This window comes from Dryobates pubescens, chromosome 33, assembly GCF_014839835.1.
Source record: "Dryobates pubescens isolate bDryPub1 chromosome 33, bDryPub1.pri, whole genome shotgun sequence".
In the NCBI taxonomy this organism is placed as follows: domain Eukaryota; kingdom Metazoa; phylum Chordata; class Aves; order Piciformes; family Picidae; genus Dryobates; species Dryobates pubescens.
The window spans coordinates 1187048-1204682 of record NC_071644.1 but is presented as its reverse complement, the minus strand read 5'-3'; the positions used below and the strand labels follow the sequence as shown (position 1 = coordinate 1204682).

General features: G+C 56.5%; 1 protein-coding gene across 2 annotated transcripts in view; it reads right to left on the bottom strand.

The window, feature by feature from the left end:
* The window catches only part of USP48 (ubiquitin specific peptidase 48), a 63203-nt gene that overhangs the window by 22555 nt on the left and 23013 nt on the right, over positions 1–17635 (bottom strand). For both annotated transcript variants that reach the window (XM_054175941.1, XM_054175940.1), the window contains exons 11-15: positions 15362–15511; positions 10207–10407; positions 5794–5908; positions 5171–5301; positions 2603–2674 (exon numbers count right to left, since the gene is read on the bottom strand). In XM_054175941.1, the coding sequence (XP_054031916.1) occupies positions 2603–2674; positions 5171–5301; positions 5794–5908; positions 10207–10407; positions 15362–15511 (669 nt within the window). The remainder of the gene's footprint in view (positions 1–2602; positions 2675–5170; positions 5302–5793; positions 5909–10206; positions 10408–15361; positions 15512–17635) is intronic.

The following is a 17635-nucleotide window of genomic DNA, read 5'->3' as shown; positions in this document are numbered from 1 at the left end:
GATAGAGAGAAGGGGTGGGAGAGAGAGAGAAGGGGGGGAGAGAGAGAAGGGGGGAGAGAGAGAGAGAAGGGGGGAGAGAGAGAGAGAAGGGGGGAGAGAGAGAGAGAAGGGGGGAGAGAGAGAGAGAAGGGGGGAGAGAGAGAGAGAAGGGGGGAGAGAGAGAGAGAAGGGGGGAGAGAGAGAGAGAAGGGGGGAGAGAGAGAGAAGGGGGGGAGAGAGAGAGAAGGGGGGGAGAGAGAGAGAGAAGGGGGGGAGAGAGAGAGAGAAGGGGGGGAGAGAGAGAGAGAAGGGGGGGAGAGAGAGAGAGAAGGCGGGGAGAGAGAGAGAGAAGGGGGGGAGAGAGAGAGAGAAGGAGGGGAGAGAGAGAGAGAAGGGGGGGAGAGAGAGAGAGAAGGGGGGGAGAGAGAGAGAAGGGGGGGAGAGAGAGAGAGAGAAGGGGGGAGAGAGAGAGGAGAGAGAGGGGGAGAGAGAGAAGGGGGGGAGAGAGAGAAGGGGGGGAGAGAGAGAAGGGGGGGAGAGAGAGAAGGGGGGGCGAGAGAGAAGGGGGGGAGAGAGAGAAGGGGGGGAGAGAGAGAAGGGGGGGAGAGAGAGAAGGGGGGAGAGAGAGAGAGAAGGGGGGAGAGAGAGAGAGAAGGGGGAGAGAGAGAGAGAGGGGGGGAGAGAGAGAGAGAAGGGGGGAGAGAGAGAGAGAGGGGGGGAGAGAGAGAGAGAAGGGGGGAGAGAGAGAGAGAAGGGGGGAGAGAGAGAGAAGGGGGGGAGAGAGAGAGAGAAGGGGGGGAGAGAGAGAGAGAAGGAGGGGAGAGAGAGAGAGAAGGGGGGGAGAGAGAGAGAGAAGGGGGGGAGAGAGAGAGAGAAGGGGGGGAGAGAGAGAGAGAAGGGGGGGAGAGAGAGAGAGAAGGGGGGGAGAGAGAGAGAGAAGGGGGGGAGAGAGAGAGAGAAGGGGGGGAGAGAGAGAGAGAAGGGGGGGAGAGAGAGAGAGAAGGGGGGAGAGAGAGAGAGAAGGGGGGAGAGAGAGAGAGAAGGGGGGAGAGAGAGAGAGAAGGGGGGGAGAGAGAGAGAGAGAGAAGGGGGGGAGAGAGAGAGAGAAGGGGGGGAGAGAGAGAGAGAAGGGGGGGAGAGAGAGAGAGAAGGGGGGAGAGAGAGAGAGAAGGGGGGGAGAGAGAGAGAGAAGGGGGGGAGAGAGAGAGAGAAGGGGGGGGAGAGAGAGAGAGAAGGGGGGGAGAGAGAGAGAGAAGGGGGGGAGAGAGAGAGAGAAGGGGGGGAGAGAGAGAGAGAAGGGGGGGAGAGAGAGAGAGAAGGGGGGGAGAGAGAGAGAGAAGGGGGGGAGAGAGAGAGAGAAGGGGGGGGAGAGAGAGAGAGAAGGGGGGGAGAGAGAGAGAGAAGGGGGGGAGAGAGAGAGAAGGGGGGGAGAGAGAGAAGGGGGGGAGAGAGAGAGAGAGAAGGGGGGGAGAGAGAGAGAGAGAAGGGGGGGAGAGAGGAGAGAAGGGGGGGAGAGAGAGAGAGAAGGGGGGGAGAGAGAGAGAGAAGGGATTGAAGCAGCAGGGTAGGGAAGGCTGTGGCTAATGAAGCATCACTTAGCAAAACAATTAGCAGCAGGTCACCACCTGATGTAAAGGGACACCACAGCACAGCAGGTTGGGGAATCGATAGCCTGGGCCTGTTCCTCCCCTTGGCTGGAAGTGCTGCTGCTCTCCTGGCAACCACTGGATGCTCTCAGCGCCCACCTTGACTGATTTACACCACCAGCTCCCCTCCTCATGCTTTCACAGCTTCCAAGAGGCTGCAGACCCTTGGTGCAGCTGTTGCCTTAACCAGCATCCCGGCTCCCTCCTGCTCTGTCTGGGATTCTCTCTCAAAAGGTCTTTCCCAACCATTCTGTGACTCCATGGCAAACAAATTCACCACTGCATCATCTCAGACAGCTTCAAGAGCCCTGCTCTGAGCACCTCAAAATGTGGCCAGGGCAGGCTGTGTGCTCTGGGGAGCAATTGGGGTGTGAAGACCTGCAGCAACATCTCCCAGCTCTCCCCCAGGCAGCTGCTTTGCCCTCTCAGGTCCCCTGATGCTCAAGCAGCCCAACAGCCTCCCAAAGGGCAAACAGCCTCAAGTTGCCCCAGGGGAGATTTAGGTTGGATAGCAGAAGAAAATTCTTCACCAAAAGTGCTGTCAAGGCCTGGCCCAGGCTGCCCAGGGCAGTGGGGGAGTCCCCATCCCTGGAGGGGTCTCAAAGCTGTGGAGATGTGGTGCTGAGGGCCATGGCTGAGTGGTGCCCTGGCAGCGCTGAGGGTTGGAGTCGATGATCCTCAAGCTCTCTTCTAACCCAAACAATTCCCTGATTTGTTAGGGAGAGGAAGAGCTGCTCCCAATCCACAGCCCCAGCATCTCCCAGAGCCTTCCAGCCTTCAGGCCTGCTGAGGTAGTGCTTACAAACAAAAGCTCCAAGGCTGCTGAGGAGAAAGCCCAAGCCAAGGAGAACGGAGCCCATGTCCCTCAGTGGCTACTTGTGGCGGCCCTGAGATGGAGCAAAGGGCTCTGAGGTTAATGCCCAGAGCACAGTGGGCAACAACAGCCACATTCAGCTGCAGCCCCCAGAGGGACTCACCATGTGGGCACACGATGTCTTCATTAAAATTTAACTCCTCCTCCTCCTCTCTCTTCTCTTCATTGGATTCATCTAAGTAGACAAAGAAGAACACCGACAAAAACCCACACCAACAAACCCCCAGCAACAAACCCAAACCCAAGGAAGGAATCAAGAAGCTTGCAGAGAGCTAATCCCCTGCCAAGGGAAGGGGAAAGCTTTGGGGAGGAAAGGAGTGTGGCTGCCTTTCAAAGCTCAGCAAAACCCTGAGCCCCAGGGAGATGTTGGGAGGGAATTTGTTCTTCTCAAATGTCTCGGCCTCTGGGCGGGCAGGATTACAGCCCACAGGCCACTGTAGGAGTGCTTTGAAGTGCAGGCAGCACAAGCTGGGCCTTTGTGAGATTACAGAGGCCACATTTGTTACAGATAAACCACCACAGGGGTTCAGGGCTCCCAGAGATCTCCAGCTCGACCTAAACACAAAAGCTGAGGTAAGAGCGCGGGGAGCAGAAACCTCCCCGGCAAAATAGGAGTCCACTCTCCCCCTCGGGGATGCTGATCTAAACCAGATGCTGCCCCACAAAGGGAGGGGGAAGCCTGCCAGGGGCTTGGGAAGCCCTACAGTAACTATAAATTACAGTTCAGAAGCACAGACAGAAGCAGTGGCCACTGAGCTGGAGCACCGTGGGCACAGTAAGGTCTTAGTCAGAGTCTCCAGGGAGCAGCCTGGCTCCCGAGCCACTCACAGCGACCGCTGGGAGCTGGGACTCGCTGCAAGACCAAGCTCACCACCCAGGAATGTGGGGTGGCAACTCAGAGGAGAGGTCCACCAAGGAATGACAAGACCTTTCTCTCCATGGATGCTCCACCAATAGCTTACAGATAACATCAGGAGGGCTGTGGTGACCTCAGAGCCTTCCAGCCCAAGCCCAGTGCTGTCGGCTCAGCATCTCCACTGCCAGAGACTCATAGAAGCCTAAAATGGGTTGGGTTGGAAGGGATCTTAAATATCATCCAGTTCCAACCCCCTGCCATGGGCAGGGACACCTTCCACCAGCCCAGGTTGCTCAAGGCCTCATCCAACCTGGCCTTGAACACCTCCAAGGAGGAGGCAGCCACAGCCTCCCTGGGTGACCTGCTTCTTCCTCATCTCCAGTCTCAGCCTCCCCTCTTCCATCTTCAATCCATTCCCCCTCATCCAGGCACTCCCAGCCCTTGCCAAAGGTCCCTCCTCAGCTCCCCTGGAGGTACTGGAAGGCCACTAGAAGGTCTCCCCAGAGCTTTTGCTTCAGCCAGACACACTTCTTGCCCCCTGTTATGAAATGAAAAGCTCAACAAAAGATCGAATTTCCCAAGGTTTAAAGAGAGGAACTCCAATCAAACCCCCTCACAGATTCATTCTGTGGGCACAGAAGAGAGCTCAGCTCAGGACTTTTTTTCCCCCTAGGCTGTGTTTTTCCAGTGCTGCTCCACCAGCTGCCCTGCCTCATCCACAGAGCTTCCCAACAAACATCTTCATCCCTTCCCCAGGGGGCATTTTCCTGCTGCTTCCTCCCCTGTGGTGTCTCCTTCAGAGAGAAGCAGATGAGAAGATTGTGTCTTGTACAACTACTTACTGCCTCATCTGCTTGGGTAATGGAGATCCCCCAGCTCTGCTGGAGCTCAGCAAGGTAAGAAGCTCTGAGGGACCTGGAGAGGAGGGCTGAGCAGAACCTCATGAAGCTCAGGAAGTGCAAGGTCCTGCCCCTGGGTTGGGACAACCCTCAGTATCAATCCAGGCTGGGGGATGAGGAGGTTGAGAGCAGCCCTGCAGAGGACTTGGGGGTGCTGGGGGGTGAGAAGCTGGACAGGAGCCAGCAATGGGCACTGGCAGCACAGGAGGCCAAGGGCAGCCTGGGCTGCATCCAGAGCAGTGTGGCCAGAGCTGGAGAGAGAGGATCCTGCCCCTCTGCTCACCTGCAGGGCTGGGTCCAGCTCTGGGGACCACAACATAAGAGAGACCTGGAGCTGATGAAGAGGGTCCAGAGGAGGCCACAAAGATGCTCAGAGGGCTGGAGAACCTCCCCTATGGGGCAGGCTGGGAGAGCTGGGGCTGTGCAGCCTGGAGAAGAGAGGGCTCCAGGGAGACCTCAGAGCTGCATTTCAATATCTGCAGGGGAGCTGCAGGCAGGCTGGGGAGGGACTGCTCAGAAGGGGCTGAGGGGCAATGGTTTGAACCTGGAGCAGGGCAGAGTTAGGTTGGACATGAGGAGGGAGTTCTGTACAGGGAGGGTGGTGAGACACTGGAACAGGTTGCCCAGGGAGGTGGCTGAGGCCCCATCCCTGGAGGCATTAAAACTCAGACTTGCTGTGTCCCTGTGCAGCCTGCTCTAGCTGGAGGTGTCCCTGCTGCCTGCAGGGGGGTGGCCAGGATGCCCTTTGAGGCTCCCTTCCACCCCAATGCAATCTGTGAAACGAAGCTGCTTTCCATTTGCTCTATCACCCTTCCCTCCCTACCCACACAGTGGAAGCAAACCAACTACAGGAAGCCCTGAGGTGCCTTGCTGGGTGGCAGTCACAGCAGGAGGGTGTCCCCAGCAGCAGAGCTACCTTTGCTTGGGGTGTTGCCATTCACTTTGCCGTTGCTGTGCTCTGTGTCCTCGTCCTGCTCATTTAGCTGCTCCAGAGCCAGCTGGCGCCAGCTCCTCAGGGAGGCCTTCCCAACCCAGAAGCCATCACTCCTGCAGAGAGAGAGGAACAGCAGCAACATCAGTTTCAAACTCCAGCATCCTCCTCTGCAGCCCAAACAGCAGAATCTTGAGGAATCACAGAACTGATTTGGTTGGGAAAGGCCTCTAAGGTCACCCAGTCCAACCAGCAACCCAGCACCTCCATGGGCACCAAACCCTGGCCCCAGCTGCCACGGCCACAGGTTTCTTGAGCACCTCCAGGGATGGGGACTCCACCACCTCCCTGGGCAGCCTGTGCCAACCCCTGAGCACTCTTGCAGCAAAGAAATTGTTCCTCATGGCCAACCCTCCCCTGGCACCATTTCAGGCCACTTCCTTTCCTTCTATCACCTGAGACTAGGGAGAGAAGAGCCCAACCCTTACCTTACTCCAACCTCCTCTCAGGGAGCTGTAGAGAGCAATGAGGCCTGCCCTCAGCCCATTTAGAGGAAGGACCTCTAAACCCACCTGTGGCAAGGCTTGAAGGCCCCAGGGCTGCCTTACCCCTTGACTGTCACCTTCAGCAGGTTGGTGACAGCTTTGTAGTCCTCGTTCAGTTGGTTTTTCAGGCGCAGGATTCGACACCTCTCCACCACACACTCCTTGCAAAGTGCTTTGACTGAGGGGGAGGGAAAAGGGAACAGGGTTTAGTGCAGGGGCAGCTGAGAGGCACAGAACCACAGAATGGGCTGGGTTGAAAAAGATCTCAAAGCTCATCCAGTTCCATGGGCAGCCCCATGGGCAGGGACACCTCCCCCCAGCCCAGGCTGCTCAAGGCCTCATCCAGCCTGGCCCTGAACACCTCCAGGCAGAAGGCAGCCACAGCTTCCCTGGGCAGCCTGTGCCAGAGTCTCCCCAGCCTCACTCTCAACAATTTCTTCCTCATCTCCAGTCTCAGTCTCCCCTCTCCCAGCTCAAAGCCATTGTCCTCATCCTGGCACTCCCAGCCCTCGTCCAGAGTCCCTCCCCAGCTCTCCTGGAGTCCCTTCAGGTGCTGGAAGGTTGCTCTGAGGTCTCCCTGGAGCCTTCTCTTCTCCAGGCTGCACAGCCCCAGCTCTCCCAGCCTGTCCCCACAGGGGAGGTTCTCCAGCCTCTGATCATCTTTGTGACCTCCTCTGGACCTGCTCCAGCAGCTCCAGGTCCTTCTTGTGTTGAGGGCCCCAGAGCTGGAGGCAGTGCTGCAGGTGGGGTCTGAGCAGAGCAGAGGGGCAGAATCCCCTCCTCTCCTGGAGCCCCTTCAGGTACTCTAAGGTCTCCCTGGAGCCTTCTCTTGGCTCTTCTCCTGGAGGAGGCTCCAGGGAGACCTTAGAGCACCCTTCCAGTACCTGAAGGAGCTACAAGAAGGCTGCAGAGAGACTGTTCCCAAAGGCCTGCAGGGACAGGAGGAGGGCCAATGGCTTCAAAGCAGAGCAGAGCAGATTGAGATTGGCTGTGAGGAACAAGTTCTGCAGCAGGAGGCTGCTGGAACACTGCAGCAGGTGGCCCAGGGAGGGGGTTGGGGCCCATCCCAGGAGATACTCAAGGAGAGGCTGGGCAGGTGTGACAGCTTCAGGCTGTGCCTTTATGAAAAGGAAAACCAAAAGCTTGCTCTAAATGAACTTCTTTGCTCAGATGTGAGATGTCCCACAGCAACATCTTGCATTCTGCTCTCACTCTGCCTTTCTGCTGGCTTGCTGGCTGCTCCTGGACAGAGAGAGAGACCTCTTAGCAGCAACACTTGAGATAAGCACACTGCCTTCTGAGCAACACTCTGAGCTAACCAACAATCTCTCTAACATCTCTCCTGTTCTCTCTTCTTCTAGTTAACCAGAGGAGAAAGGGAAGGGAGAGGCTGGGGGGGAAGAGAGGCAGCATCCTCCTGGAGAAGGGGGACCAGAACAAGAGGACACAGTCTCAAGCTGTGCCAGGGGAGGTTCAGGCTGGATGCCAGGAAGAAGTTCTTCATAGAAAGAGAGATTGGCCATTGGGATGTGCTGCCCAGGGAGGTGGTGGAGTTCCCATCCCTGGAGGTGTTTAGGAAGAGCCTGGATGAGGCTCTTGGTGCCATGGTTTAGTTGATCAGATGGTGCTGGGTGACAGGTTGGACTGGATGATCTCAAAGGTCTCTTCCAACCTGGTTAATTCTACTCCTATTCTATTCTATTCTATTCTTTGTGCTGTCTCCCTCCTGATCTAGTGGAGGATGTCCCTGCACAGTCTCAAGCTGCCCCAGGGGGAAAGTTTAGGCTTGATGAGAGGAGAAAGTCCTTCCCAGAAAGAGTAATTAGCCATTGGGATGTGCTGCCCAGGGAGGTGGTGGAGTCCCCATCCCTGGAGGAGTCCAAAAAAGGCTTGGATGTGGCACTTGGAGCCATGGTTTAGTTGTCAGGAGGTGCTGGGTGACAGGTCCTAGGTTGGACTTGGTGATCCCTGAGGTCTTTTCCAGCCTGGTTGATTCTGTGACTCTGCTGACTGCTGGGGGTTGGACTGGATGAGCTTTGGAGGTCCCTTCCAACCCATTCTATGATCCTAGGTTAGGTCATGGCTGGACTCAATGATCCTAAGATTTCTTCCAGCCAGGTGGTTCTGTGCCTCTGTGACATGCAAGGAAAAAGAAAACCTCCCTGGGGGTGGCACTCTGCCAGTTCAACCCAGGGGAACCCCCAAACCTTCCACAGCTTCACTGGACCAAGAGGAGTGGGAGCCATGGATTTGCTTCTGGGGCTGCATCCAGGGAGAAGGCAGCACATCCAGGCAGCCAGCCCTCTCTCCCTGCCTCCATCCATCCCCCCAACAACAAACCCTGTGGGTGATCTTCCAGTTGACTAATAAAGGCTGCCCTGCTTTTCCCCACAAAGGCTGCCTGCGTCACAGCCAGCCCTGCTGCTGCTGCTGCTCCTTCCCTGGAAGCTCCTAGAAGGAGCTGAGCTAATTTGGGCTCAGTGGGAGTCATCAGGCTCCTTCAGAAGAGAAACTCAGCCTGGGGCTGGAGGAAGGGATGCCCAAAGACTGCAGGGGCTGGGCTGACCCCAAAAACCAGAGCGTGTGGCAAATGTGTGCAGCACAGGCTGAGAGCTGTGCTCCCCTGGGCTGAGGCAGCTCAGGACAGGCTGGAGGTGGAGGACACTCAAGGGCAGGTTGGACTTGATGATCTCTGAGGTCTTTCCCAACCTTGTTGATCCTGTGATTCTCTTGGCACAGGCAGGGATCCACATGCCCTCCCAAACCCTGCCCAGGGGAGGGCTGCAGGTGCTGCAGGGCAGCACAGAGCACTGTGAGGAGCCTGGGAGGCTCCAAGGGCAACTTTTGGTGTTTCCTGGACTTCAGTTCATAAAACCTCCCCAGCTTCATGGTTTCTAAGCCAGGTGCAGCAGGGATCTCTCAGGAATTCCTCCACACAGAGCTCCTCTCAGGGCAGAGCTTGGCTGTGAAGCACACCCTGCACTCAGGCTGACTGCAGCTGCTGCACTGCTAAGGGAGAATCACAAACTTGTTTGGCTTGGAAGAGACCTTTAAGCTCAGCCAGTCCAACCCTGGCCCCTGCCCTGCCAGGCCACCACTGAACCATGGCCCTCAGCATCATATCTTCAGGGCTTTGAAACCTCTCCAGGGCTGGGGACTGGACCACTGCCAGGCCTGGACAACCCTCAAAGGGAAGAAATTGTTCCTCATATCCAACCTAAACCTCCCCTGGGGCAACTTGAGGCTGTTTTGTCTTGTCCAATTGCTTCTTCCTTGGGAGAAGAGACCAACCTCCACCTGGCTCCAACCTCCTCTCAGGGAGCTGCAGAGAGCAATGAGGTCTCCTCTCAGCCTCCTCTTCTCCAGGCTCAACACCCACAGGTCCCTCAGCTGCTCCTCCCCAGCCCTCTTCTCCAGACCCTTCCCTGGACCTGCTCCATCCCCTCAATGTCCTTCTTGGAGTGAGTGGCCCAAAACTGAGTCCAGGATTCAAGGTGTGGCCTCACCAGGGGCCAACACAAGGGGGACAATCCCTGCCCTGCTGCTGCTGACCATACTGTTTCTGACACATTGCAGTGATAATATAACATAAATGACATCTGGAACAGAAAGAACAGAGCAGCACAACAGCTACAGGCAGAAACAAAGCTATGACCAGAGTCACTGAATCATTTTGGTTGGAGAAGACCTTTAAGATCATTGAGGCCAACCATTCCCCAGCTGGTGCTAAACCATGGCCCTCAGCACCACATCTCTGCCCCTTTCAGCCACCCCCAGAGATGGGGATTCAACCACCTCCCTGGGGAGGTGATGATGAAGGATGACTCAAAACAGGGCTGGGATCAGAACAAGGCTCTCAAGTATGTTCAGCACACGTGAAGGGGACTGAGAGAGCCTGGAGAGGAGAAGACTCCAGGGGGACCTCAATAGCTGAAGGGACCCTACAGGAGGGCTGCAGAGGGACTTCTCATGAGGGTGTCTAGAGACAGGCCAAGGGGGAATGGTTTGAAGCTGAGGGAGAGCAGGGGTAGAGTGGAGTGGAGGAAGAAGTTCTTCAGTCTGAGGGTGGTGAGACTCTGGCACAGAGCAGTTGTGGATGAGAGAGTTGGGGCTGTTCAGCCTGGAGAAGAGAAGGCTCCAAGGAGACCTTAGAGAAACCTTCCAGTACCTGAAGGGGCTCCAGCAAAGCTGGGGAGGACCTTTTGACAAGGGCTTGGAGTGCCAGGATGAGGACAATGGCTTTGAGCTGGAGGAGGGGAGACTGAGACTGGGGACGAGGAAGAAATTCTTGGGAGTGAGGGTGGGGAGACTCTGGCACAGGCTGCCCAGGGAGAGTGTGGCTGTTCAAGGCCAGGCTGGATGAGGCCTTGAGCAATCAGTTCCAGCTGAGAGGTGTCCCTGGCTGTGGCAGGGGGGTTGGAGCAGATGATCTCTGAGGTCCCTTCCCAGCTGAGCCCCCCCCAGGCCCCTCCGTACCGTTCAGCCGGGGCCCTCCTCCGTATCTGCGGTAGAAGAAGTCTGCCACGTACTCAGAGATCCTCTTCATGATGGAGATCTTGTCTGGGTGCAGCTTCCCGTGGGAGCACAGGCAGGCTGTGTTGTCGATGGGTTTGGGGGGAGTGGACTCATCCAGCCACTTCTGCAGCCACTCCAGGGAGATGAAGTCGTAGGGGGAGCCTGGCAGGGAGGAAAGCAGAGAGAGGAGCGAGGCCGCTGGCACCGGGCAGCAGAGGGCATCGAGCAGGCGCTTCTGCTACCAAAAGGGACACTGAAAGATGAACAAACTGCCACTGGTGATCAAACCTCTCTGGTACAAGCTTCCAGACAGCTGACAGAGCTTCCCAATTCCCCAGCTCTGTGTGGCAGTGAGAAGACAGAAGTTATGGCAAATTAACAAGAGGAGAGAGCCAGGAGGCAACCTGAGCTCAAGCCATGGAGCTGCGAGGAGGGAGAGCTCCAAGGAGGGCTTCCAGCATGCTAAAGCCTTCCTGGAGGAAAGGGGAAGGGTTCATACATTCATAGAATGGGCTGAGATGGAAGGGACCTTCATTAGGGTCCAGTTCCAGCCCCCAGCCCAGGCTGCTCAAGGCCTCATCCAGCCTGGCCTTGAACACCTCCAGGGAGGGGACAGCCACAGCCTCCCTGGGCAGCCTGTGCCAGAGTCTCCCCACCCAGATGGTGAAGAATTTCCTCCTCACATCCAATCTGAATCTCCTCATTTCTAGTTTTGCTCCATCCCCCCCAGTCCTATCACTCCCTGACACCCTAAAATGTCCCTCCCCAGCTTTCTTGGAGCCCCCTTCAGCCAGTCCCAACCCCCTGCTGTGGGCAGGGACACCTCCCACCAGCCCAGGCAGGTGGTGAAGTCCCCATCCCTGGAGGTGCTCAAGAAACCTGTGGCCTGGTGTTGGGTTGAAGGTTGGACTTGATGGTCTGAGAGGCCCTTTCCAACTCAAACAGCTCCATAACTCCATGGCCTTGGAGATCTTTTCCAACCTTAATGATTCTCTGCTTGGGAAACTGGGAGGAAATGAACCCCTCCTGCTGCTGTGAGGGTTTGCTGATCCTAGAGGTCTTTTCCAACCCAACCAGTTCTAGGATTCCATGACTCCATGACCTCAGATGGTTGGATTCCATGACCTAATATGGTTGGACTCCATGACCTTGGAGATCCTTCTCCAACCTTCATGATTCCCTGATTGGGAAATCAAGAGGAAGTTAACCCCTTCTGCTGACAAGAGGAAAGCAGCTCTGAAACAGAGGGGAAATGGAGGTGTTAGGCACAGTCATCAAACACAGATCCTTGGTGCTTTGTAGAAGGAGCAAGAGAGAAGCTGCAGGGCAAAGATTTTTGTCTTCTGTGCAAAGTGGGCCTCAGGGCAAAGATTTTTGGTCCTCAGGGCAAAGATTTTTGGTCCTCAGGGCAAAGATTTTTGGCCTTCTCTGCACAGTGGAGCTTCAGGGGAAAGATTTTTGTCTTCAATGCAAAGTGGGGCTGCAGGGAAGAGATTTTTGGTCTTCAGGGGGAAGATTTTTGGCCTTCTGTGCACAGTGGGGCTTCAGGGCAAAGATTTTTGTCCTCAGGGCAAAGATTTTTTGCCTTCTGTGCACAGTAGGGCTTCAGGGGAAAGAGTTCTGGTCTTCAGGGGAAAGATTTTGGGGCTTCAGGGGAAAGATTTTTGGCCTTCAGGGGAAAGATTTTGGGGCTTCAGGGGAGAGATTTTGGGGCTCCAGGAAAGAGATTTTTGGTCTTCAGGGGGAAGATTTTTGGCCTTCTGTGCACAGTGGGGCTTCAGGGCAAAGATTTTTGGCCTCAGGGCAAACTGGGGCTTCAGGGGAAAGATTTTTGGCCTTAAGGGGAAAGATTTTGGGGCTTCAGGGGAGAGATTTTGGGGCTCAGCAGAAAGTGGGGCTTCAGGAAAGAGATTTTTGGTCTTCAGGGGTAAGATTTTTGGCCTTCTGTGCACAGTGAGGCTTCAGGGCAAAGATTTTTGGCCTCAGGGCAAACTGGGGCTTCAGGGGAAAGATTTTTGGCCTCAGGGGAAAGATTTTTTTGTCCTCAGTGCAAAGTGGGGCTCAAAGCCCCCTGTGCTGTGCAGCAGCAAGCAGCAGGGTTTGCCTCTTACGCAAGGGCAGCGGAGGCGCAGGGCCCTGACCCCCCGAGCATTGCGACGCTGTCATGAAGGGTTTGCTGCTTTGGGATGAAAGCTGCCTCCCCTGGAAAGCTGCCTTGTTTTCTGGGGCAGGCTGCACAAAGCTGGCAGCAAAACGTGGCTGCACAGCTGCAGAGAGAGCCACCAGCTCCTCTGGGATGCCACCTGCAGCAGCGCTGCCTCCGGCCCTGCCAGCGAGCCGCAGCGGCCAGCGGGGGCCGCGGGGCAGCGCCTCGGCTCCTGCCAGCTTCAAACCGGCACAGAGGAGCTGCAGTCAGGTGCTGCAGAAGGTGCAAGGAAGCTGGTGAGGGGTCTGGAGAACAGGTCCTGTTCCCTCAGAAGGGGCTGAGGGACCTGGGCTTGTTCAGGAGGCTGAGGGGAGAGACCTCACTGCTCTCTCCAGCTCCCTGACGGAAGGCAGGAGGGGGCTGGGCTCTTCTTTCAAGGGATAGGGCAAGAGGAAATGGCCTCAAGTTGCCACAGGGGAGGTTTAGGTTAGATACTAGAAGAAACTTCTTCATTGAAAGGGCTCTCAAACCCTGGCCCAGGCTGCCCAGGGAGGTGGTTGAATCCTCATCCCTGGAGGTGTTTCAAAGAGGCAGAGATGTGGTGCTGAGGGCCAGGGGTTAGCAGCAGACCTATCAGAGCTAGATACTGCTTGGACTCAGTGCTCTTAAAGGCATTTTCCACCCGAGGAAGAAGCCATAGGACAAGAGGAAATGGCCTCAGGTTGCCCCAGGGGAGGTTTAGTTTGGACATAAAGAGCAATTTCTTCCCTTTAAAGGCTGTCAAGGCCTGGCCCAGGCTGCCCAGGGCAGTGGTGGAGTCCCCAGCCCTGGAGGGGGTTGTGGTACTGAGGGCCATGGTTTAGTGGTGCCCTGGCAGTGCTGGGTTAAGGGTTGGCCTGGTTGAGCTTAAAGGTCTCTTCCAACCACAATGATCCCATGACTCTGATGTTACTCACACCTGTGAGGTGCAGCTTCTGCTCTTCAGCCCTCTGTCATGTTTGAAACCCCAAGAGCACAAGGGGGAGAGCAAACCCAGCAGGGCTGTGCTGTGCTCCTTCTGAAGGGTGACTCATGGCACATTCACACCTCCCCCAGCACTCTGAGCTAAGGGTGGGTGACATTTGAACACCACTGTGACTTGCAGGACCTGGGCAGGATGAGCTGTGACAGCTCCCTGTGCGTCACTTGAGTGCCTGCTGCCTGCAAACCCAGGTCCACAAGCTGAGCAGACAAGACCTGGATGGAGCTGGGGTGTCCAGCTTGGCTACCTGAACATCACTGCTGGCTCTGAGCAACAGGCAAAGGCTAAACAGCAAAGTGTGCAACAGGCTGCAGAGTTCAGCACTTCAGTTACAAACTTCCTGAGGGTTTTAGGTGTGGATGGCACCAGTGTGGCCTGGTCACCACGATGGAGAGAAGGGATCCACCCAGAGGGGCTTGGACAGGCTGCAGAGGTGAGCTCAAGCCAGACTCTTGAAGTTCAGTGGGGCCAAGTGCAAGGTCCTGCAGCTGGGGCAGGGCAATCCCAAGCATAAATCCAGGCTGGGTGAAGAGTGGTTTGAGAGAAGGACTTGGGGGTGTCAGGTGGTGATAAACTCCCCAGGAGCCAGCAGTGGTCACTTGCAGAGGGCCAACCATGTCCTGGGCTACATCCAGAGCAGGGAGAGCAGCAGGACAAGGAGGGGATTCTGGCCTGTGCTCTGCTCAGACCCCACCTGCAGCACTGCCTCCAGCTCTGGGGCCCTCAACACAAGAAGGACCTGGAGCTGCTGGAGCAGGTCCAGAATAGATGATCAGAGGGCTGAGAACCTCCCCTGTGGGGCCAGGCTGGGAGAGTTGGGGCTGTGCAACCTGGAGAAGGCTGCAGGGAGACCTCAGAGCAGCTTCCAGTACCTGAAGAGGCTCCAGGAGAGCTGGGGAGGGACTTTGGACAAGGGCTGGGAGTGCCAGGATGAGGACAATGGCTTTGAGCTGGGAGAGAGGAGACTGAGACTGGAGATGAGGAAGAAATTCTTGGCAGTGAGGGTTGGGAGACTCTGGCACAGGCTGCCCAAGGAGGTTGTGGCTGTCCCCTGCCTGGAGGTGTTGAAGGCCAGGCTGGATGAGGCCTTGAGCAACCTGGGCTGGGGGGAGGTGTCCCTGCCCATGGCAGGGGGTTGGAACTGGATGATCTCAAGAGGAGATTGGATGTGGCACTTGGTGCCATGGTCTAGCCATGAGGTCTGTGGAGACAGGTTGGACTGTGTGATACTGTGATCTTTGAGGTCCTCTTCCAACCCAACCCATTCCAGGATTCTATGAATCCAAGCAGATAGAGCAGGGACATTCTCCATGCTGGATGGACAGAGCCAGTGTCCCCAGGCTTGTTTTAAGGGAGCTGTGAGAGACAAAACAAGGTGGGGAATAAAACTCCTGGTTCTCAGCCACGCCAAGGCAACAAAAGACAAGGAAAGGATTCCCCCCAAGCACTCCTCTGAGGGACTCTGAAGCTTCCAAGCACTGCTGGGATGAACTAAACCACTTTCTGCTGGAGGTCAGGCCTTCCCTGCCCTGCTACCTGCCCAGGCATTGGGATCACCAGCTGCCAAACTCGCCCTGAGCTGGCACTCCGAGAGCAGCCTCTGCTTCTGCCTCGCTGCTGACAGCTAACCAGGGGAGCTGCTCAGCAGGCAGAAGAAAAGAGTCACAATGCATGGAAGCACAGAGGAGCCTGACTGCTGGGGAAGGAACAGGAGGGAATTAGCAATGCCAGAGGCTATGAGAATGAGCAAGAAAAGGAGAAAAATAGGTTAAGGCAGGAAAGAAACCAACAACAAAGAGTGCACAGCACAGCCTGAGCATGCACGGAGCAGCGGCCGCAGCCAGCGCTCTCCCCTGCCTAGGGCAAAGAGTTCAGGCTTGGGTTAGTTACAACACAGGACTGATCTTAACAAGGTCTATGACAAAATACTACCACAATGGCTTACAGACCAGCTTCAGCAGGTAACCTTTTGTAGAGCTCCTTCACCTCCTCGTGCTTGATCTTGCCTCTGGCCACGCTCTGCTTGCGCATCTCGGCCATCTCGTTGCACCACTCCTCGAACTTGCAGTTGTCTCTCTCCACCAGCTCCTGCAGGAAAGCTGGGAAGGCAGAAGGGGAAAACCAGGCAATCATGGAGTTGTTTGGGTTGGGAAGGACCTTTCAGATCACAGAATCACGAGGGACCTCAAAAGCTCATCCAGTCCCAACCCGCGCTGCCAGAGCAGGGTCACCGGCAGCAGGTCACACAGGAACACATCCAGGTGAGCTCTGAGGATCTCCAGAGAGGAGACTCCACCACCCCCCTTGGGCAGCCTGCTCCAGGCTCTGTCACCCTCACAGGGAAAAACCTTTTCCTCATATTTATGTGAAGCTTCCTGTGCCTCAGCTTCCACCCTTGCCCCTTGTGCTGTCCCTGGGCACCACCCAGCAGAGCCTGGCTCCAGACTCTCGGGACTCGATCACCCAGCTCATGCAGGGCAGCTGCTCACAGAATCAGCCAGGCTGGAAAAGAGCTCAGAGCTCAGCAAGTCCAACCTAGGACCTAATCCCTGACACCTCCTGACAACTAAACCATGGCTCCAAGGGCCACATCCAATCCCCTCTTGAACACCTCCAGGGATGGGGACTCCACCACCTCCCTGGGCAGCACATCCCAGTGGCCAATCTGTCTTGCTGGGAAGAACTTTCTCCTCACCTCCAGCCTAAACCTCTCCTGGCACAGCTTGAGACTGTGTCCTCTAACTCTGCCAAGGCTGGGGCTAAAGCATGGCCCTCAGCACCACATCTCTGCCTCTTTTAAGCACTGCCAGGGGTGGGGATTCAACCACCTCCCTGGGCAGCCTGGGCCAGTCTCTGAGGACCCTTCCAGTGAAGAAGTTTCTTCTAATGCCCAACCTAAACCTGCTCTGGAGCAACTTGAGGTTACTTCCCCTTGTGCTATCACTTGTTCCCTGGAAGAAGAGACCAAGCCCCAGCTGCTCCAACCTCCTTTCAGGGAGCTGCAGAGAGCAATGAGGTCTCTCCTCAGCCTCCTTTTCTCCAGGCTCAACACCCCCAGCTCCCTCAGCTGCTCCTCCCCAGCCCTGTTCTCCAGACCCTTCCCCAGCTTTGTTGCCCTTCTCTGGACCTGCTCCAGCCCTCAATGTCCTTCTTGAGCCCAAAACCGAACCCAGGATTCTAGGTGTGGCCTCACCAATGCCCAGTACCAGCACACAATCCCTGCCCTGCTCCTGCTGCCCACACTACTGTTGATAAAGGCCAGGCTGCTGGTGGCCTTCTTGGCCACCTGGGTGCACTGCTGGCTCATCTTCAGACCAGCAGCCCCAGGTTCTTCTCTGCCAGGCACTTTGCAGCCACCCTGCCCTAAGCCTGTGGCATTGCTTGGGGCTGCTGTGACCCAGGTGCAGGACCCAGCCCTTGGCCTCCTTGAATCCCCTACAAATAACTTTGGCCCGTGGATCCAGCCTGGCCTGCTCCCTCTGCAGAGCCTCCAAGCCCCCAGCAGACCAACATCCCACCCAACTCAGTGTGCTCTGCTCAGGCTGGTTGTGACACCAGGAGGATCCTTTCCCTGCTGTCCAGCCCAGGCCGAGCTCCGGCAGGCGCAGGCCGAGCAGCAGGGTTCGGCGCCGGGCTGCCCGCTCCCAGCCCTCCCTCAGGCTCCTCCTGCTGCTGCCAGGGGCAGCTGCTCTGCAGTGCCAAGGAGCTGGCATTCCCAGGGAGAAGCAAGAGGATTCACCCCATGGGTACACCTGAAGCTTTCCCAACACCCAGCCCCAGGAGCTCTGGAGGAGGGCTCGAGCGGGTCCCAGAACGCCAGGCTGGAAGGGACCTCACGGATCAGCAGGTCACAAGAGCAAGGGCAAGAAACCCTCAGGAGATGGGAGATAAGTCAGGGAGAGCTCAGAAGGATGAGGGAAATGGGAATTTTTGCTGTCACTGGTGGAAAAAAAAAACCCAAACCAAATAAACCAAAGCTCAGCAGGGGAAAGGGAAAAAAAATAGAGGCAGATTAAACACTTCCCTCCCAGGGCCGGCAGGAGGGAGGGTGAAGGCCCTGCTGATATGGAGCCTCTTCCTATTCAGCAGCATTCTGAAGAGCTCCAGTAGCTCCAGAGAGGTTTCAATGCACCAAACCCACCTTGGGACAACGTCCTGCACTAAAACCCAATGCCCAAGCAGCCTGCCCCCCTCCTTTCTGAGGTCAGAAGCAAGTTAGGGCT